At 35.1% G+C, this 22,927-nt stretch overlaps 2 protein-coding genes and 1 long non-coding RNA gene across 5 annotated transcripts in view; 2 read left to right on the forward strand and 1 right to left on the reverse strand.

The window, feature by feature from the left end:
- The window catches only part of for (cGMP-dependent protein kinase for), a 57,589-nt gene that overhangs the window by 8,942 nt on the left and 25,720 nt on the right, over positions 1-22,927 (forward strand). Inside the window, exons 1-2 of one of the 3 annotated variants that reach the window (XM_067356345.1) lie at positions 7,789-8,538; positions 9,253-9,419. In XM_067356345.1, the coding sequence (XP_067212446.1) occupies positions 8,261-8,538; positions 9,253-9,419 (445 nt within the window). In that variant the 5' untranslated portion in view covers positions 7,789-8,260. Of the gene's footprint in view, positions 1-7,788; positions 8,539-9,252; positions 9,420-11,225; positions 12,965-22,927 lie in introns of those variants that run through there. The other 2 variants (XM_067356343.1, XM_067356344.1) reach the window with 2 other exon arrangements.
- Positions 1-22,927, reverse strand: part of LOC137000248 (uncharacterized) — a 24,630-nt gene continuing 1,703 nt past the window's right edge. The window contains exon 2 of the long non-coding RNA XR_010890534.1: positions 1-347. This is a non-coding gene — a long non-coding RNA (uncharacterized lncRNA). The remainder of the gene's footprint in view (positions 348-22,927) is intronic.
- Positions 20,230-22,927, forward strand: part of LOC105672348 (odorant receptor 9a-like) — a 3,919-nt gene continuing 1,221 nt past the window's right edge. Inside the window, exons 1-5 of the mRNA XM_067356364.1 lie at positions 20,230-21,219; positions 21,918-22,037; positions 22,136-22,253; positions 22,425-22,686; positions 22,766-22,876. Of these exons, the coding sequence (XP_067212465.1) occupies positions 21,055-21,219; positions 21,918-22,037; positions 22,136-22,253; positions 22,425-22,686; positions 22,766-22,876 (776 nt within the window). The 5' untranslated portion in view covers positions 20,230-21,054. The remainder of the gene's footprint in view (positions 21,220-21,917; positions 22,038-22,135; positions 22,254-22,424; positions 22,687-22,765; positions 22,877-22,927) is intronic.

Consider the following 22,927-nt stretch of genomic DNA (forward strand, 5'->3'; position numbering starts at 1 on the left):
TCTCTCTCCCTCTCTCTCTCCCTTCCTCTTTTCATTCTGGCTCTTTACCCGCCGTCCCTCCCGCGCTTATCTCGGCGCGGTTAAAAATAGATCCTGTCACGGCCATCGGCGACATTTTAAAAAGCTGAAGCCGAGCAGCGCGCACGAGGGTAAGCGAACGAGGCGGCCAGCGAACGGGCGAATTAGCGCCTTCATGAACGAGTGGACGAGCATACGATCTCGGTTGGTGGCGCCTCCTCGAAACAGCATTTCATTTCTTCAATACTTGATCCTTCCGCTGCCGATTCCACCTGTTCCTCGAGCAGTTTTCCTTCCTCGCAGCTCGGTCGGTACATCTTCGTCGCGTTCTTTAAAAAAATAAAGGTGCAGAAAATATTGAAATATTTTAGTACAAATACGAGGTTAAAAAAAAAGTTACCAATGTTGGTTTTTTTATTAATATAGGATGAAAGACTCTTGAGAAATTTTGGCAGATGAAAGAAGCTTATAAAGAGAAAAGAAAAATATATGCGTAATTTAAGAGAATAATATAATAAATATATCTATATAAATTTAACATATTTAAACTGTGTTAATACGTCGCAGAATAAGATTGTTAATGAATTTTATATATCACAATAGCGCCTTTCAGACCGTCTAGACTGATATCCAAATTACTCGAGAGCATTGAACTCTGTGTCAAGCAACGAAACTGAACATTGCGAGATATTTACGCTTATCAGCGAATCATTATTGCTACAATACAAAAATAGTCGCTGTCGTTACTTCACGTGTCTTATCGATGAATTTATTCGATAGCGTTGACCAGGGGAGAACCGAACGATTAAACGTATAGTTCATACTTTGATTTACGCGAGAATCGCATTTTGAGTTAAATGTAGAAAGTGAACGCGACACTTCTCGACGATTTGCTTGGATATTTATTCTTACTTTTCCTTCGTGACGCGCGTGCGAGATCTTTCAACTCAGACGATAAGGCTGTAATTATAGCTGAAGTGACCAGTTTTTATATAATCTAAATCGTTTCATTCGTTTTTCTTGTTTAGAAAGTTTTCACGAATTCGTGGAAATAAATCTTCATCTGAGCATGCATCTGCTTTCAACTAAAGTGAGCAAACGTATGCACTTAATAATAAATTTGAAATTAGTAATAATAATATTAGTAATAATAAAACGTGGCTGAAAAGAAAAACTTTATTGATAAATATATGAAAAAAATATTGAATGTATTTTATTCGAAAGTTAAATTTATTATTTCGAAAGAAAAGATGCATAATGATCTGAAATTACTATAAATTGAAATTCAATTGTGAAATAATGATTCAAAAGCAAAAGTTTGAGATCGAATTTATATTGCCAATCAAATATATTCTCTCTCGTAAAATTCGTTTCTACTTTATTCGCACTTTTAAATTGTTTCTTTTTCAAAATTCTTGATCAATTGTGTGTAAGTGTAAGTGTATATGTATGATAGCAGTGCATGAACTCAGGTCCATGGGTTTGCTATGCTCAAATGATTGTGCGGTTCAGTCGTCCTTGTGGAACTTGCTTTAATTATAACTCATGTTAAATTGACGTGCCTCTTTTGAGGTCTCGACAACGTAAATTGGCAAATTTTAATCTTTTTTTGGGTCGTTTTGGGTCGAGCGTTTCACGCTAGTTCTCCAACCGACTAGAAATTATCGGTTAATGCTCCCAACAATTCAGATTGGTCTCATCACGAAATTCACATCTGGAAGCTGCGGCCAGAAACGCAGCACAGGATTCCATTCTATATCACGCGAACGATCTAGCTACAGATAATCATCTGTTCTCTTTATGCGATCCGCATTTCTTCGCAAATTTTCTGCTTTATTTGATAAAATGTATTTATTCTGTGTATTTACAAAATACTTAGGCAAAGAATAATGCATTTATTTTTATCTAATTTGTGAGGTAATTTATTTTAGGAGCGCGTTTACTATGTTATCATACGTAGGCTATTATCGGACTGTCAACTGTAATATAAAAAGTGTCTAAATTTTACCGGCGGTCTTTAAAGTGTTCTTTTTTTAAATGTCGTTCAAAATTTTCGAACATTTTTTCCCAAGTTTAACAAAATATTTATTTTAATCTTTTAAAAACTGGAAAATTAAAAAAAGCATTTATAATACATAAAATTTCATATCTATAAACATTTATATATCTAATATTTATATAATTTTATTTAATATAACTTTATTTTATTCTTACATTGTTTAATGATTTTCTTTGTATAACATGAAGTTCTAACACAAACATCTCATATATCTTTTACATACAAAAGTTTTTTATTTTATTTATGCAAATAATTGATAATTCTGTTTAAGAACATAAGAAAGTATATTTATTATGAATGTTGTGCAAATATATCTATTGTTATGTAAGTTACAAGTCGTGCACGACATATATAAAGGCTGTGTTCCGAAATTTACTGCCAGTACTGAAAACTATACAGTTTACGTTACGTATATTGTAGAGTTTCAGTATTGGCGGTAAATCTCGGAATGCAGCCAAGATATACACACAAATATATATTATGGTCGGCCGAGTCAACGCATACACACATACATATACACTAAAGAGGGTGCATGAAAAGATGTTTCACTTTCGCGTGATTGGACGCGTGGTTTCGTTAGTTTGAGGCGGCCAATCATAGATCATCTCGAGCATAGCAACTCAGAGACACGTCGAAGTCAGCATTCTGTTTCGAGTCTTGAATCCCGCGCTGATATGGGTGCATTTTTCATGTCAAAAAGTTAGAAAGAAACAATACGAGTGTATAGTTAATCGCGATTCAGGATAAAAGTGAATGTTATTCTGAGTGTTATCCTGAGTGTGATAAGATCCTTAAGTGTTATCGCGATTGTCCGATTAGACGATATGTATACGTTGTTCGGCCGCGACTCAGGACGAAAAGATCCCCAGGCGTTATGGCAGTCACCCGATCAGATTCAGGACGGAAAGTCCTTAGGCGTTGTCGCGACATAGGACTTTTGAGTCCCCATAAACGTGATTTTTTAAATGTGATTATTTGTTAAAATATATGACTAGAAGAGACAAATAAACTATATACGAAAATGTGGGTGTTAGTGATATCCTTACTGAAAGGACGAAACATCTATAAACATGTCTTGTACAAAACATTTTTATTATCGTAAAATCTCGCATGATTATTCGATAAGTTACGTCAGTCATTTAATATATACGGCTATCGTCCTACCTGAAGATTTTGCTTTGCATAGACGTTACGTGGAATAATGATTGTGAAACGGAAACGCGCAAAGACTTTCGAGAATTCGATGTACGCGACTTAAATAATTCAAGTGTCCTACAATAAGCTCGTACGTGAAGGCTTAAGTCCGTTTTATGCGACCTATATTCTTTACAGAAAAAATCCCTCGATAAATTTTTATCGTCAGTTTTAAGCACTGTGATAAAAAAATATCGTACTTTACGATCGAGTATTTAAACTAGAAATATGTAGGATTCATACTATTTCCCTTGACATTTGTAAAATCATACGTCGTATAAAGCAGACTTTACATACACGACGCGCATTCTTGCGATTGCAGCTTTCGAAAGCGAGGCAGGTTCTTTTCAATTGTACGCATGTATCTTTGTTAAAAGATTCGCGTTACTACGAAAAGAATAATTCACCTGCAAATTCATTTGTTTCGGCTAATTGCGTTGCTTGATAAGTATCTAAAAAAATAGAACAAATGATTCAAAACTGTTCTTTCTTACGGTTCTTTTTTTATTGAATACTGAGTATTAACGGCTTATTACTCGGAAAACATTCGCTGCACGATTGATTATCAATTCGATGGATAAAATTTTGTTTTTGATTTGACGCAGTGATAAACGCAAGCAGGAATTTTTATCGATATTATCCGTTACGTTATCGTATTATTCCGTTACATTTAGGTTGAATCGTGAATTTGCAATTACAATTTACAATCATTGCACTTGCATTTTTGTCAAAAAACACTTATGGAAATTTGTTAATAAACGATGTAACAATTCGTCGCCTATTCTTTTTAATTAGACGATTTAATAGTGAAGCGTGAAATAGTAAAATATGCAATTAATGTTAAAATTAGTGATAAAGTCCTGTCACATACATTATAACAATTATTTCTGAATATGAAATTTTTTATTGCTTCATACGCTGAGCAATACGGCGACGTACATTTGCACAATTGTAGTATATTAAATTCTCGATGCAAATAAAATATTCTATTAAATTCTATGACATAGAATGTTCTCGATTGCTCAGATTTTATTGCTCATGTTGTTGCATACACTTTAAGGAGGCAAATACTGCATCCGTAATCATAAAATGCAATCGTAAGAATGGCACAAATTAAATCCTGTGCACATAACAAAACAAGTATCTGGCGTCTTAGCAGGTAAAGCCTCAACATATTCACGTAGTTAACAAACGCGACGGTAATTTGCCATCATTGATTTTTTCTTCCGTCATTTCATAACGTACGTGGCTTGTGCCGACACAACATTTTGTTACTCAACGCGTATACACTTGACAATATAACATATGTGATGAGTGTAACATACGATCTAGATTGAATTCGAATTTATGCAAACATGAATATTAAAGCCGAGTAAAAAAAGAAGTTAATACTCATAATAATGCCTGATAATACGCCTGAGCATAAATTATTCATGCAAATCCGAGAATAATATTATTCGCAAGATTTATGAAATCGACAATTATTGTGAGGAAAATGATTCTGCAATTTGTTCTTCACGATGCAGGACTTTTTTTGTATCCTCACCGATAAATATAGAACGAATAGGTCGTAAATAAGCAATAGGTGAAAAGCATAAATCAGCTACAGAACACACGCTGCCTAGAAGCTCCACATACTAAGCTTGTTTTTCCCCGCATCTCTTGTCGCAGCGAGAGAAAGATTCTTTTTCTCGTGCGACCAAAGTCAAGGAAGCCGTCAGGGCCGCGACCGGCCTTTAGCCGGTTTTGTATGTAGGGCGCATCGAGTACACGAGGCATAAATCGCTCGAGGCATTCGCCAACGCAAAGTCGACTTACAAAGCGTATTCGCGTAGCCATTGTCGTAGCAACTAGTGCTCGATTTTACTTTTCGAAAGCGCGCCCCGAAAAACATCTGTTCGCGCAGAGACATGTGTCAAATTAAACGCAATTGTTAAAAGTCATTGTGTGTTGAGTTGAACGTTCCTTTAGATTTTTGCTTCTTATTTTTATCGAAAAAAAAAAATCCGAAGAAACTTTCTGCTCAGCCCAATATTTTTAGAGGGACAAAACCTCATCTGCAAATTTCCATCGTTTGATCCTTCTAATCTTATAGCATGTAAATCGATGGAGCAAGTTTTTATTTAGCGCTAGTTTAAGAAATATGGCATAAATAATAAATTCAGCGCAGCCTTTCCATCCTCCTTACGCCATTGTTGGCGCGCAGCAGTAGTAAGCGCACGTACTCGTGGATAGATCGACATATATGTGTAGCAGTAATCGGCCGGGTGCGGAGGGCCGAAGTGTGATCGGTGAAAGGAGAGAGACCATTTTTTTAATTGGTTGTCTCGCGGAGGTGGTGGCGGGAGTACGCTTCCTCGAAGCCGCGAGTCGCGATTAAAACGTAAAAATAGCTGGCGCGCGTACTACGCGATCGTTAGTCGTCACCGTCGCTGCATGGTCCTACACGCGAATTCGCGGCGGGTCTTCTGGCTGCACGTTCCGCATATATACGTGTATTCCGCACGCGTACTCGTCGCGGTCCTCCTCGCTTACTGATCATCAGTTCGGTCGTGTCACTACGAAGTGACAGTTCGCGCACGATGGTCCATCGCGATCGCATCCGCGCGAATCGTTAATTCCGACGTTTCGCAAAGCGGGATTAGCACCGGGAGAATTGAATTTCGGTATAATTTCGATGAGCTTTTCAAATTTTTTAATGTCACAAACGTGATAAGTTGCGAAATCGACCTCTACGCTCACTCGCGACAAATGGAAATCCGATAATCGGTATCAGGTTTTTTTTTTTTTTTTTTTTTTTTTTTTTTTAAGTATTTGTATTATAAAGAATTAAACTCAGCGAAATTATATCAGTTGCGAGCTCCATTTAATGTCAAAGCGTTTGAGTTACTAAAAAAGAGTCAGCGATGTATCGTTAAACTTGTGATTTTTTCTAAATTATTTTCATAAGCAATAATTGTCGGTAAACTTTTTATCGATTGACAACTCGGTTCTTCTAACGTTGTGGTGTTGTAATAGAATGGAAACATGCCATTTTAGTACAGTGCGACTGAAACTGAAGTGTGAACGTGAAGCTCGGGTATATTTAATTGGATATTTAAAAATTCCCTGTGCCTTGATTTGACGAAAATATTGATTTTACTGATTGATATTGATTTCGCCATCTAATGGATTCTTATTCAGTTTGATATTATACGAATGATCGTTTCCTAGTAATAAAATTTATCTCTCGATTTACTTGCTGCGAAACAGAAGCATGCGGAGTGAGTTGATACTAATCGCTCTCTTCGAGTATCGCACAATGCTGTAGATCGACGGCTTGATTAATACTGATTGAGAACGAGGTGCTGGTAGTCTGTTCCAAATTGAACAACGTTTAATAAAGTCTGGAAGTCAGAGATGTGTGTCCATTTGTGTGCGTTTCATTCGGAATACCGACGAGCGCTTTGATAGCTCTGATTTCCTCGTGCGACACTTTTAATTGATAATTCAACGACGAAAAGATAATCGCGCGATACGCGAGTGAATTAAGATATTTATTGTTTTTTTTAATATTACGGAAGTGAATCGTTTCGATTGAAATAAATTGAAAAGAATGAAGATTTACTCCAGTATTCTTTCTCATTGTTTTGGTGCAACAAATTTTCTATGATAATTTTATTTATACAAGACCGATGATCACTTCGATCGATGTCAGACATAAAATTGCTATTGTTTCATCGATCTGTATCGCAACTTATTTTAATTCACCGTCGCGTTTGCATTTTTCAAATACGCTATGTGCATTATGTTTTATCTTTGTATATATCTTTGGTCACGTCTTAAATTTCAAAACAGCAATCAATATTCGAAGCAGCGCTTATGTGTCTTTTTTTATCAATTTTTTTCGATTACGCAAGGAACACGTGAGCATTACGAGTAAATACTAAAATTGAGAAAATATTAACGCGGAAAGTGTCGAAGACAATAATGTTTCCTTCGTATCTCAATCGGCATGATTGCAAACGCGTAGCTAAATATAGCATCGTGCTGCCGACAATATATCATCGAACAATTATCCAAGATGTGTAGGTTTTTATAGGCTGCTAACAATTTCGCATTAAAGGCATGCCACGCCGCAATCGCGGTTAAATACTTCACCTGCTTTAAGTACAAGCGAGATTTGTAAATGCACTCTCTATTCGATTACAAAATGCGAATCTGTTTCTCGAGGTGATATCAGCCATGAATTATTTCCTCATGAGAGTTTGTTCAAGTATATTTTTTGTTATATTATTCTAAGAAGACCCGTTTCTGTCTAGCATCTTATGTAATCTTCTAACTTTGGCTTATTACCGAAGAAATAAATATATCTTGCTAGACTTTGAAATCATCTTTGATGTTTCACTTAAACTTTGTGTTCATTTCTTTTTTATTCCGGATTATTGTCATTTATAGTATTGAAATTATATTAAATATATGATATATTTTAAGTGTAACTTTTTTAAAATCCATATAAGAGAAATACATATAACTTTTTAAGTTTTACAAATCTGACATTTTCCTAAGAGTTCTTTTTCAACTCAATCGCTCAAGAACTCAAGAATTCCTTTTGGAACGAAATCAAGAATTGTAAAACTCTTTGGAGAAAAGCCAGGACCTTTTAGCAATTATATTGAAATTCTAAAATTGGAGGGCTAATTTCGCTAAAATTGACAGTCAAGCTGATTGACAATCCAATTCTAAAATTGTAATGAGTAAATCATTCAAGTGTTATCGATTCTAAGTTTGAATGACGAAGACCGAAATATGTATATGCATATAAACTCTCACATGTATCCAATTCATATGTATTCTGTTTTTTCTTGCGCTTGCGAATATTCTCTGAAAAAACGAAAAGTGCAGTGTGATACTTTTGCGGCGTATAGCTCGCGCAATTGCGCGTGACATTGTTGCATAAAGAAGAAAAGAGTGTCACTGTCCGAATTTCGCACGACGAGATCGTGGAGAATGAATTCGATACGAGACCTGCAGCTATTGCTGCGCGAGCGAACGGAGGCGTTGCGATGTCGTGACGAGACAGTCGAAGTGCTCATGAAGGCGCTCGAGGAGCGCGACATGACGATCTGTTACCTCCAAAATGAGATCGATAAGTTTCGGCAGATTGTCGATCTCGGTTTGGCGTCGGGTGCCATCGGTTCTAATCAGAGACTCAAGAGGCAAGCCATATCGGCCGAGCCGCTCAGAAGTGACGTAAAGCCGGTGGTGAAGTTCACCAAAACTCAAAGGTAGATCGGCGATAAGTGAATGTTGCGTGATTTTTTATCTGCTAAGAATAGTCTTCCTGATTTCTCTTGACGTGTGTATTTATTGAAGTGTAAATGCGATTCACATTCACATAATTGATGAATAAAATGAATAAAACATAATTTGCTAATATTGCATATACACAATAGAGATTTTGCTTTACAAAACTGTTTTCTTGACATGCGTTATAAATAAATGGCCATTTTATCCGATCTATAGAAATATAAAATATACCGTATATAAGCAGCAATTGAATTTCATACAGTCGCTGTAGTAGATGATAGAGTTAATGATAGAGTAAGTTCATGTGAGGTATTTCACTGCAAGCGGTAACTACGCATGAATGATTTTATAAGCGGAACTTGATTAAAAGAATTCAAGAAAATGTCAATTTTAGCATACACGACACACTCTTTATCATATAGATTAAAATTTTACGTTAAAATAATTTTATTATAACATATTATTACGTTAAAATGATTTTATTATAACATATTATTATAGTTCTTTGTGAAAATCTTTTAAAAATTCAAGATTTATTAAGAAATTTGTAGCTAAAAGACTTTTCTGTACGACGCATTGTACATATTTAATATTTTCGATACTTATTATTTATTTTCTCACTTTTCCGTAAGAATATTACTTTTTTTTAACACAGAAGAAAGAAAATTAACGATGATTGTTTTTGCTTCCAGATCTCGCGAGCTGATCAAGACTGCCATATTGGACAACGATTTCATGAAAAATTTGGAGCTTACGCAGATTCGGGAGATCGTCGATTGCATGTATCCTGTTACATTTCCAGCCGGTTCGATAATTATACAAGAGGGCGATGTTGGTTCTATTGTTTTTGTTATGGAGGGTAAGTAAAAATAATTATATGTTTTTATAAATAGTTCGTTGAAGTAACGTAAAGAATATATAATAGTTTGACACAAAATTATTATTTAAAAATAAATTAAATAAAACGTAGATAAATATACAAATAATAATATCACACGATAAAAACCTAAAATATGAATTAATTATTGATGATTAAATTGACTTATTAATAAAATGTAATTTATTTATCTATAAAACGGAAATATTGATTAAAAAAATGGACCGAAAGATGTAGGATTCTCACTAAAATTCTCATTAAAAAATATATCTGACAAAAAAATATTCAGCGAAAATAATACAGAAGTCGAATCTTCTCATTTTAATGTTTACGTCTTATTACTATTATTACTATTATTAAATCGAGTTAATTTAATTGCACAATTGCTTAAATAATCCATATCGAGATTATTTCGTTTACGCAAATGGAGACGTAAATGTTTACCAGCACTTTGGAGATTACTAACTCTTGAACAATTATGTATAACTCTGCTATGTTCGGGGAAAAACTGCAAATTGATAATTTAGTGAAGCAATTAATTTGCGCGCAGATTACGTACTCTTATCGTCGGCCTTAACTTTACATTCACATTAAAATTGCTTAATCAGTTATTTACGCATAAGTATAACGCACATCGTTATCAGGAGTTCATGTTTACTATGACAATTTCATCAAATTTTCGCATTTTTTGAAAATAATCTGTGGAATAATTCAATTGTGTTAATAGTTTATTTGTTAGCACAATTCTTTTATGCCTGAATTAGATATTTCGAAATTGAACGTAAAATATTCATGCGTCAGATATTCGCAAAATGTAGCGAAAAGAATGCAAGTGCGGACATTCGATATTGATTAATCATTACGATAGAAATGATTTCGTGGAACATCAACATGATATCGAGTTTATGTTAAACGCTGCTACTCCATTCTTCGATATAATATTCTGCTCCTCTCAGAATTCGATTTCCGTCAGACGTATCGATAGCATTTCGTAATGAATGACGTGCATTGCTGCATTTTACTTTCACGTAAAAACACATTCTTGTCGCTTCCCTCTCTTTCTCAATTCCGTTCCAATTATTAGAATTATCACTCATCCGTGTCGTTGCAGTCACGTAATCGATGGTGAGCGTTCCAGTATGGTAGATATTATACACTGCAATTATTTAATATTTCGCATAAAATGAGAATCTCTTGTGGCTTTCGTTATATCTGCAATTTCCTTGGATATATCTTTGTGTTAATTTTTCCACAAATTTACGGACTCGTTATTTAAATATTTAAACATGTTTAAAGAACTGAGATCTTCAATAGAAAATTTTTTCAATCAACTTGGACGAGAAAAGAATGCGAAATCGAGCTCCGTAAATAATCATTGAAAGATGAAAGACGTCAATGACTCGGAGTGAATGTTATTTTTATGTATCTACTTATGTGTGTGCGAAGTTATTTTTACTTTCGCATTATAATTTGTGCAAAAGAAGCTTTAAATAGTCTTTTTATACTTGGCTATATACGCGTTGAATGAGAATTTATGCTTACCGTTATCGAACCATTTACACTTTTTTCGTCAATGAAGCCAGCAAGCTCCTGCTGTAATTTCCGAGTCCCGGACCTTCACGGTCGCAAAAACTGCACTTTATACGTGGGAAGCGGTTGTGTGCGGGGGCGAAAATGACGAAATGAGAACCGCTGTCCTTTCTCTCATGAACATACGTTCATAGTGGGGACTCCTGCGGCTTTGTCGAGGGAAGGGAGTTTCTCTCGTGATGCAGCTTGCCGCTCACGGGCATACTTTTCACCAGTGCTGTCAGTGAGCGTCAGACGCGGCGCGAAGTAACGTGAATGTTTGTGCGATCGCAGCGTGTCCTCCTTCGGCAGGATTCTTCTCCTGCGTCGCCTTTCGAAAGGGGGTGCAGCGCGTGCCTGTGATGCGACGTAACGTCATTCCGCACGAACAGCAAGATCGAAGAGTCCCGTCGTGAAATTCGGAAAGGAAACAGCTATCGGGTCGAGCGCGACGTATCATTTTCGTTAAGTGTCAAAGAAAACTCCCTGTCGGCGTCGCGCCCCATCGATTGTTCGATGTGCAAAAAAAGAATCAAGTTCGCGTGAGAACGGACACTCGACGGAAGTACATCCTGTGAAGGGACTCGAGAGGCTCCTCAGGAGATTGACAGTCGGCGATGGCATGGTTTCCCGCTCGGCGTTTCGCAGCGCGTCGATCTGTCAGTGACGGACGCCGGACGCCGGAAGTGGCGAATGAACGATCGTGAATGCGTGGATCCCGACGTCAGTGTCCGCCGATCTTATTTCTCGACGCAGTCCGCTCGACAGTTCGCCTTCTTTCGCGCCGTAACGGAATACGTAAATCACATAAACCGGGACGGATACGGCCGCGAGGAAACGCGGCTTTTCAATCTGATGATTGATGCGAGCTCGGAGATAAGTGGATCTTTTCTCGTATCGTCGATCTTCTTTCTGGACCGCTGCCGAATTCCGATACTCCTTTAGCTTAACTGAAGCTTCACCGAATTTTATCTATAAATTAATTACGATTTCAATGCTGTGCTACAAAGACTTTTTTCGAAATATATCGCACTTGCGAGAGCGCGAAAAGAGTATTCTGCAGCGTGCACACGTGTAAACTAAACAGATTCCTGCATCAATATTTAGTCAGAAGCCTCAAATTGCAATCGAAAAATAACACTGCATCTCACAATCATCAATCATCATTGTTGTGGACTATTTTAACGGTTAACATTCTGTTCCGTTTGCTCGTGAGAATTAATCGCTCCACATAATCGCGCTAAGAAACGGAGCCTCGGAAAAGCGAGTCGCAGAGAAAAATGTGTGTATCCGTCGAAACATTAAGCCCGCCTCACCGAACGAGAGCCACGCCGGCATCGTCAGCGCATAGCGCGCTTCGGCTTTCGACCTCTGCGCGCACCGAGTAGTCAGTTCGAGGGCCAGGAAAAAAAAAATCGCGAGCGAAAGTCTCGAGCCAGCGAGTGGTCGTAGAACGGGCGGGCCCGTTCGTTTCTCTGTTACTCGCCGCGAGTTCGAGGTCATGAAGGTCCGGAGTTATCCGGGCCGGGCGGTTCTGGAGGACCCGGAACTCATGCTGGATCCGGACGCGACGCGCGGCAGAGCGATGGAGCTGCTCTACGAGGCCAGCTGGCGGGAGTGCGGGGTCAATTGGACCAGTAACGGCACCGGTAGCAGCAAAATTTCCCGTCGACAAGACGACGCGTCCTACAAGCGTTTCTACACCGACGTGGGGTCGCAAATTGAGTTGGAAGATACGAACGGACCGTCCACGCAGGAGAACGTGCGGTCCAGGGGCTCCAGCAGCGCCGACACCACCGAAAGCGATTCCTCCGAAGTGAATCAGCCGGCGCCGTCCAGCAACACTCAAGGCGGCTTCCTTATACCGAGACCGAGGCTGATCGTGCCGGTTCACACCTACGCGAGAAAAAGACGCACCGGTGCGCCGCAGCCTATCAAAAGACGCCAAATACACGAAGGTACTTATCTGTCATATCACCGAACGCGCCGGATCCGGCTTGATTTTTATAGCTTTATTGCTTCTCGAAATTCGACGAATCTTATTTTTGCGTCAACACGAATCAGAGCTCCATATATGGGCTGATCTTGAACGCACACGTTTCGTACAGTTCCCGAAGTGGATTTGTTCTTATGTTAATATTAAATTTGAGTTACCTTAACAATGCCTGGCTTTAACACTTTTCAATGTTTTATGAACACTTGAGGTTAAATAAAATTTTTCTATTGAAGAGAAGTTTACTTGAGGATATCTTAAAAATGAAGTTATTACTCATTGAAATTAATTTGCTAATTGCTGAAATCTCAATTGCTTAAATGCGGAGAATATTGATAATGTTTTTGCAAATATTAACAAACTATTTGTTTAAACTTTTAATTTTCACGAGTACTGTTAAATAATTGCGTTATATTGATCAAGACTGAATGTAGAATGCATCAGAAATTGCGCATTTCTTGAAAGATATTCGCACACTTCCATAAAAAAGGAGAAAGTGCGTGATTTCCGAGACACTGTACATGACCGGACGTGATTGTCTTACAATTCAATATGCGTATACACGTGATACGCCTTTATATAATTATTCCTGCATACAACGGAATGTACGTAACACGAAGCACATTACATGTATGTTTGTGGTCTTCTTCGACGTCGCGTGAAAAGAGAACAAAGGATTTTAAAACCGATGTCACGTCGAGTTGACCCAGATATGATATTTTTTAGAGCACGAAACTAGATTATATGTCTTTGGAAATAGACTCTTCATCTGTTCCGCTGCTCGAGAAAAGCGATTTTATCATTTGCTTCATACACGCGATTGTGTTCGTGTTTTGCAATGACATATTTCAATTATACAAGGCGGATATGAAGAATGTCGAAACTTTTACACTTCGCGATTAACACGAATTAGGCAATTTATCTCGTATCTTAAAAATTAATGGTTTATGATGAATATGAATAACGCGTGAATGCTCAAATTCTTCACAGTGTAAAAAATATTAAGATATTTTTATCAAATATCGATTTTATGCGCGTAATTGTTTTTCAGAACTTTGCTGTCTTTAAAAATCTGCGATGAGTGAAAACTCGTTTATACACATTTAATGTGTATAAAGTAATGAAATTCACACCAAACGAAAATATTTCTCGCATCTCTGAAACGAATATTTTTCGAAACTTTCTACACATAAAATTTTGTATTCATGTAAAACTTACATCGTGCGTTCGTTATAATTAGATGTGTTATGAATGTGATCAATTCTGGATAATCACGTGAACTTCTGGCAATTTTCTCTCTTCGAAGTGAGTTTTACTGCATTCATAGACATCTCGCCCAGTATTTACAAGGCGATTTACGGTCCCATACGCCATAGAGAAAGTCCCGTATCAAGAATAATGGAAAGCAAAGCTAGCTCATTGTTGCGTGTTGTTATTATCCATCGACATGCACAAATGTGCTAAGATATTAATATTTATACATGTTCAACTGTAAACAGATTAACGTGTAATGAGTTTATGAAAGTCGTACACAAATCAGTTATGCAAATTTGATATAACAATAATATAAATATCTTAATATGTTTCAAAAAATTATTTTAGACTATTCTGATAAAGCATATCTAATCGAAATATCTGAAAAATTTCCAATCTGAATTTTCTTTTAGATTTTTCTTCTTACTATTATGACTTGTAGAATAGTTAGAAGCCAACCAACCGTTGCTTGTAATTTTTATCAACGCGTGCATTACTTTGAAATTGATAAGAAAAAAAGGTGCTAATATCATACGAACTTTGCATTCCTGCAATATTTTGCTAGTGTATCTTTAATGTTGAATAAACATGCGTTAAATTGTCGCAAATTTTTTTTAATTGAGAAAACGAAATCGTTGACGTATGAATATATTTTTTTTTATAAATAATTAAATATAATAATCTTTTATTTCTAAAATATTTTCTCTGCGACAAGTAGCTTCTCGGTCTTTTCACACTTGATTCTAACTCTGAAAGTATCCAGATGTGCACCGAAATATTTGATAACCCGGACATCTGGTTTTGAGAACCGTCTGGAGCTGAAAATCTCAACAGCTGCCGCGACGGAATCTTTTTGTTGCCAAATCCAAGTTTTCGAGTCTATTTTATCGGCAGATGTTTCAAGAAACTGTTGGTAAAATGAAGCTAGCAGTTCAATAAAAAAATTAAAATAGGACCTAATATATTATTACAAATTCGCAAAGATTATGACTTTTTAGTAGTAGTAGTAATTAATTTCGTAATTAACTATTCTTAATTATGTTGCACGCATTAAATCGATTGGATTGATTAAGCTCTTATTTAACAATAATTATGGCACGTGTAAATCAAAATCCCGGGACGCGATAAGGATTTACGCCGGATATAATTATTCTTGTATGCGTATATTTCTTAATCATAACGACCAAACGAATGTAATTGCAATTAACAATCGTTCTATTCACAGACACAAACACGTGAGATAATTATTCTAGACGCGCGTTATTTGTTACGTGCGAAATCGTTCGGACGCGATCTTTTCGTTAAATCTTTTATTTAACGTCGACGACATAAGCGGTCCGGTAATTGCTACGTAAGATCGCGTAGATGCGACGATTTATTTTTGTCAAAGCATCATCGTGACTCATTACGGCCATACGAATATGTCTGAAGCTAGTCGACGCTCAAGGACTTGCGCTAACCACAAGTGTCGTCTCCGCTAATTAAAATTATAATTGTCAATAAAAAGACCGTCGTTGTCTACGTACGTGTAAGCTCAACCAAGAGAAATGAATTATCTTGTGTTCTATTAAGTTCAGTTGTAGGCATTAAAGAGCAACGAGTTCCAACGATGGTGTTTCCTAGAGGAATGAATTGATTGAGAATTCGGTCGCGTAATGTCGAAGCATCAAGTTAATTCACACCGGTCGTCATTTGTGTGACGTGTTACTTAATTAATAAATTTATCCCTTAATTAATAAATTCATTCCTTTTCGAATAATATCAGATTACTCGTCGACTTCTCCGCGATTAGCATCTGGCGAGAATAAAAATAAAAAGAAAGAAAAAAAAATTCGAAAGCTACTGCGACCGGTAGTGACTGCTTAAACGTTTAACAAGCAGTTGTTGACCGATTTCCGCAACCGCGAATGAGCCAATTCAACATCCTGTTCTGCGCACCTTTTGCGCAAAAACCGTGGCTCACAGTTTAAAAGCAACAATGAAGCAATCAGCATCCGACCAATGGACTGAAGGTCTCGTTATGACGCTCGTATCGACCCTCGCGATCGTGCACGGTGACGGGCTCTACTTCTCTCAGGTGCTACAAATGCAGATAAACACCTGCACTTGAAAATTTGTTTCACGAAGTTATAAAAGAAACTCCATTGTGCGAAACGCGATCAACGCGAAAGTGAAGGACGTACCCGCGAATTCTGCAAAATAACTCAAAATTATTTTATATTATTTCTTCACGACAGATCCGTCGATTTTATTTAGCTAAATTATGTTCCTTGTAATCGTTGAATTTTCGACATTCAACATTTTCCAGGATAAAAAGTTATAAATAAAATAGAGCAACAAGGCGTATGGCGTTTAGCGCGATAAAAATATTTCAAATTGATCATCGATAAAAATCGATGTTTCAAATTGAAGTGTTCCGATACAAAAATGAAATTACGCTTATTACATTTTTGCGGTAAAATTCTCCGAGTGCTTCTTCATGCACCAATGCGAGTGCAAACTACCGGAGTGAATAAGCAGGAGTTTGGTTATGCCGGTTTCGTGTAAAACCTCGAGGGGATATCGAAGCGTAAACTCTTTGTCCTGTTATGTCGTCATGCTAGGCCTTCCATCGTATGTTATATATATATATATATATGTATATATATATATATATATATATATATGTAAGGTTCGTGGGTATATTCAGCGGCTCTCTATGCGAACGCAAGCAACCGGTGCAGTACGCGGACGAACCTCGCGACGATGTTCTCGGTCCCTTTCTCTTTCTCTATCGTTCTCTTTCCCTCGCGAGGTTTGTCAGTGTCAGGTATATTGGGCGAGCTTCTTTGTTCTCCTGTTGAAGGTATCAACGATTGCGAACATCATTTGATTGCCTTCTCGTCCTCGAACCCTCGTGAAGTGTGGCGATTGACGCTTTGCAAAAATGCGAAGCATTGAAATTGATTGCGAAGACTACGTGCGCAACTCATGGTGTCGATATTGATTTTTTTTTTTTTGCCTTTTTATGACATTTCTATTTTTATACGTGAAGATACGTCTGCAGCTATACGGTTTTATCGCACACTTCGAAGGTGGATTTGCTTTGGATGAACCTTTCATATATAACTTATAACGAGCTCGTGTGTGATTTTTATTTTAATTTTTAGATATTGGTGCTCTGAAACATTTGAAAAAGCATATTAATATTTTGCAAACAAGATTTGAGGAATAATGATCTGAAGACGATCTATAATTCGCAACAGAATTCGAAATACATAGAAATCTATTTATAATTTCATGTAATGGGATATACTCGAAGAATTGGAATGCGCAAGTATAAAATACATATTATATATATTTTGTGCATGTGTATATTATTTCTTTTAAACGTCTTCCGTATTACACGGCATGTAAAATTGTAACTAAAATTCTATTCCGAATTCTGTGTCAAATTATGGATCATCTAAAGTGAACTTAATTTCGAAGATGTTATATCATTACGATAGACGTGCAATTATTATTATAAATTTTGGATATCCTAATATTTACGATCAATATCGATAACGATAAATTACCTATTAGATGATATGAAGCGTTTGCAGTGTCCAATCACGATCACTCGAGACCATTGATTCATTGCTTGTACAACGTACACGTTATCTGGCGCAGCGTTTAATATTTGTTAAACAAACGGTACGCATAATCAGTTGTTTTGGTGGAATGATATGATGACACATGAGAAACATCCGCGTTTTCGTATAAACGGGACTGTGCAGGAATGCACGTCAGTTATATATTTTCAAAACGCATCACAAGCTGTTTTATTCTTGTGAAAGTGATAGACACGAACGAAGGACAACTCTCTCGACTTTCGCGGTGTAGTTACGTAATTATATATGCTATGAATACCCATGCACAATTATTTGCGAAGATTAAACGGATAGTCACGCAGATCGAAAAGAATACAATCCGCATGATTTGCACATTTTGTCGACATTCGACTCCAGCTTCAAAAGTGATTATTCAGACTTCGTAGATATTTTTATTCTCATAACATTGACTCAAAAGAAATTCTCATATACGATTCCTACGCAGAAATACGACACTCTTGTGCAAAACAACTGATATTGATAAGAATATGAACAAACTGATTTATCGAATTTGTTTAAAAATTTTTTGGATAACATGTAAGGTGAAGAATCTACATGTGACAAAATGTTTATGATTTTTAAAGCGCATTAAAAAAAAATTATAAACGATTTGAAAAATAAATGATATATTTTTATACGATATTTATTTGTAGACTTTTGAGATGCTAGTTTTCATGGAAATGTATAATTGTTGCGTACTCTGAAAATATTTCCCTGTTTAACAAAATATTTAAATACCATCTTATATATTATAGATTTATAATAACTTATACATTCTGATTAAATTTGTTTATCTATTGTTATTTAATTTAGTGTAGTGTAGTTTACGAGCTACGGGACGATTTAATCGCATAGAATTGGCATCTTCTGTTTACCCAGCTTTCATAGCATGCAATGCTATCAACAAGGCTCGCACGTTGTTTCTTCATTAGCATTGCAATTATGCACACTTTCCAAAGTCTGTAATGGCGATGCGCACGCGAGCAACATTTTCCAAGTTTTCTGGATTTACAGTTACGCGCTTTACACAAGATAATTTTGCAATAAAACTCTGCATTTTATTGAGTTTTATAATAATTTTTTAATTATTTTACCATTTTTTTTCAAGTTATATAGGGGAAGAAAACGAAAAATTAAATAAAAATGTTGTTAGACAGTTTTACGTAAAAAATGATTTTCTTGCGACTAAATATGATATAATGTTTTAATTGCAGAGAGTAAAAAAACAAAGATAATCACAATACGAGGTATAATATTCTCTTTAATATGGCTTTATAATTATTATGAAGGTTCCACATAATTTTGGAAAGTGCAGAACAAGGGTATAAACATATGTATGTAGTATTAAAATTTATCACAATGATTACTATTAGTTAGTTATTACAATGGTTACTATTAGTTATAATTGTAAGTGACATGCATTCTCGTGATATAGCAATCGCTAAGATAATACGCGAGTTCACGCATCTTGGAATCTATTGTTCTGAATATAGGACACGCAGCTACAGAAGCGATTGTATCAGCTTCTATTACGTCTTTCGCGTATGCAAATTCATGCAACTTTGCAAAAGTTTTTTGTCTACCGTCAAGAATCAATGTCTACATGTAGAAAAAGGATATATTAATTAAATATTAATGTGCGTTATTAATTATTATGACAATACAATATAAAAACTATTTATATCTTACAGAATTTACAATTGAAAATAAACAGTTCACGAGTATATAAATGTTAAAAAAAATGAATTTAAAATACATAAAATTCTTACAAGTTTTTGACAAAATTAAAATCCGGATTAGAAGGTCAGCGGCACGTCGAACTGGGGCAAGAGTGCAAATCGTGATCATGTTAACGGGCGTGTAATCGTGACGGAAAGTTATGAAACGCGATGGCAGATATAGCAAAACGTTCATTGCTCGTACATTCCCTTCAAAGTAGCTGAAAATTTTCTTATTAATTATTTGCATTTTTTTAGTTTTTTTCTTTTTTTTCTCTCATATATCTCTCATATCTATAATAATTTTCAATTGTTTACCTTGTGTATTAATCTTTTATTTGGATATATTGTGTAGAATTATTGATAGATTGAACAATTAATTATTAGTAAAGTTATTATTTGTAAAGTTAAAATGCGCATAATATATTATCTCCTATTCATTTATATTCTTATATTTTATTTTATACTAAGCCACACAAGCGCGAACTATGCGCGCATTATTTTTTTCCATTATATAATAATTTAAACTTCTACTTTCTTTAAAACACTTCTGCTTTTTGTATAGTAACAAAAATACAAGCTGCCAAAGTAATGTTTAATGCAATCGTCTCGACAACAACCGACCGGTAATAAACAAAATTGCCAACGCAAACATCGTGATGACAATCGCTCAATGACACGTAGTAACGCGCAACGCGAATCCACCGATGGACAATGCAGAAAAGAGGGCCTCTTTAAGAGACCTAACAAGTAAATAACATTTAAAATAGCCTCTTTTAAAATAGGATATTTTATATTTTTATTTTTTTCTGTATTTACACGATCCAAATTAATTAAAATTATTCAAGAAGATTCGTAATTTATAACTGAAATAATAAAAAGACAAAAGTGTAAGCAAAATGTAAAAATTTTTTAAACTCACAATTCGAGCGAATTTATTGTATTGTTGCTAAATTCGATCATGGTATGTGATAGTTCGATGGTTGAGAAGGGTTTGATACGTTGTTCAATACGATAGTTGCGTATTTGCAACTGGGTATGTCCATAAAAAATAAAAACAGCGAAGACGCGGAGTAATATTATTCCGCAATAAAGTGTAAAAATGTTTCGCAGAAATTTAAACAAATTATGTTCAGTTCCTAAAAACAAATTATGTATAGTTCCTAAAAACAAATTATGTATAGTTCCTAATATTCGGGAAACAACGATATAACTTTACTTTCGAAACAATTTAACGTACACATTGCACATATTGTAGAAAGCACTAATCAATAATTTAGCAGGGATATACGTACGTTCTATTTCTATTTCTATTTTACATTCTTTTACGCTTATTATTGAAAGGAATTGAAATAGTGAGAGAGAAATACAAGTTGAAGTAAATTTATTTTTATTGATATTTTGAAAATGGGCACTAGCGTTAGAAGAATGTAAAGAGTCGTGCAACAGTCATGACGCAATACTTGTATGAAGCACGTGCTATCGAAGAACGCTTTTACAGAATTAATCGAGTGTTTCTGAAATCGATTGCTTTATGGCCTTACCAACAGTCATATTTTTGGCGAATACAGAAAATATTATTTGCCACTATTATGATAACATTTCTTTTGGTTCAGGTATTGAATCATATTTATACAATTTTTTTCGATTAAATAGTTACATTCATTAAATATGTTAGCTTGCCTCTGTTCATTTCTTTTCACATTTATTATTTTTAAATTTGTTTAATTGAAAGAAAATTGTCTTATCTTTTTTGTATAATAAAATGTATATAAAATGTTTGTTTTTACGTTTGTACATTGTACGTACGTTGAAGAAATAATTTATAACCATTATATATGTTAAATGTTCTTTTAGTTGCTATCATTTGCTACAATACAGTATAGTAGAGATCTATTTCTTAAAATTTTTTAATTTGTCTTCCTTATTACTTTTGGTATGAGAAAGTATTGTTTTTTTGTCATACAGACAGATTCTGCAAGTCTGTTTTATTTGGACGTTACGCTGTAACATTTACAAAGTAAATTGTATTTTAACAATTGATAATGTAATGTATGTGTATGTGTATGAAATAAACAGATGAAGCAATTGTATCTTTATTATTATAAAAAGCAGAAATGTTTTAAAAAAAGTAGCAGTTTAAATTATTATGTAATTATTATATAACAGGGAAAAACTGTACAACCTAGTTTTAATTAAAATTTATCTATATATTTAAAAAAATTTTTTTCTATAATAAAATGTGCATAAATCTAATTTTGATGAATATATAGAAATATTTTATAATCAATATGTATGTTGTTTATTTTTGTAGTTGTTGCCATTTGTTACAATGCAATTTAATAGAGATCTTTTTCTAAAGATTATGTGGGGTGTCTTTATATGTACAACCCCCACGATAAAGTATTGTTTTTTTGCGGTTAAGGCGGGCACTGTAAGTCTGACAAGTATTTTATTCGAACATTACATTTTAATATTTATAAATAAAATTGTATTTAAACGATTCAGAAAAATTGAAAATAAAATAAACAGGTGAAGCAATTGCTGGAGCGAATGCGAAATGATTGGAATTTATTGAAAAGTAAATTGGAAATTGATATTATAGAAAAGTACGCTAGCAACGCAAAGCTTTTCACAACAATTGTAACGGGTAAGAATGTTGATCATCGCAAGCGCGCCTATTATGTATCATATAATTCATGATAATATATAACATTATTTTTTTGCATATTACTAACAAAATTAAGAAGATTGCATTTTTTAACAATTAATGTGTAATCATTTATGTGAATGGATTTAAATTGAACTTAACATTTCTCAGCTGTAAACATCACTGGCCTATTTTTTATGATGGTATTTCAATTTTGGCCACTGATTCTTAATGTTATATTACCATTAAATGAATCACGATCTTGTGAACTTTTGGTAGTCGTGGAATATTTTGTCAACAAGGAGAAATATCTGTACGTTATGCTATTACACGAATTTTTAGCTATATTCATAGGAATGATTGCAGCGTGTTCCGTCAGTGTTACATTTATAATATATATTCTGCATACGTGTGCACTGCTCAAAATTGCAAGGTATTTTGTTAGACGTATTTGTCCTTTCAGCACTTGCTTCAATATTGAAGTTATTTTAAATTGATTTATATGTATATAGCCATCGAGTGGAAACCGTGTTCGACATAAGTATGTTAACTAATCCTAGAAGAGAGTATCTTTTTTCTCAGAAGATTGCAGATGTAGTTGTTGTGCATCGAAGGGCTATTGAGTCAGTATTTTTATATTTATGTTGTGGTACTTTCTGTATAATATCTTATTT

Source organism: Linepithema humile, chromosome 5, assembly GCF_040581485.1.
Source record: "Linepithema humile isolate Giens D197 chromosome 5, Lhum_UNIL_v1.0, whole genome shotgun sequence".
Lineage (NCBI taxonomy): Eukaryota > Metazoa > Arthropoda > Insecta > Hymenoptera > Formicidae > Linepithema > Linepithema humile.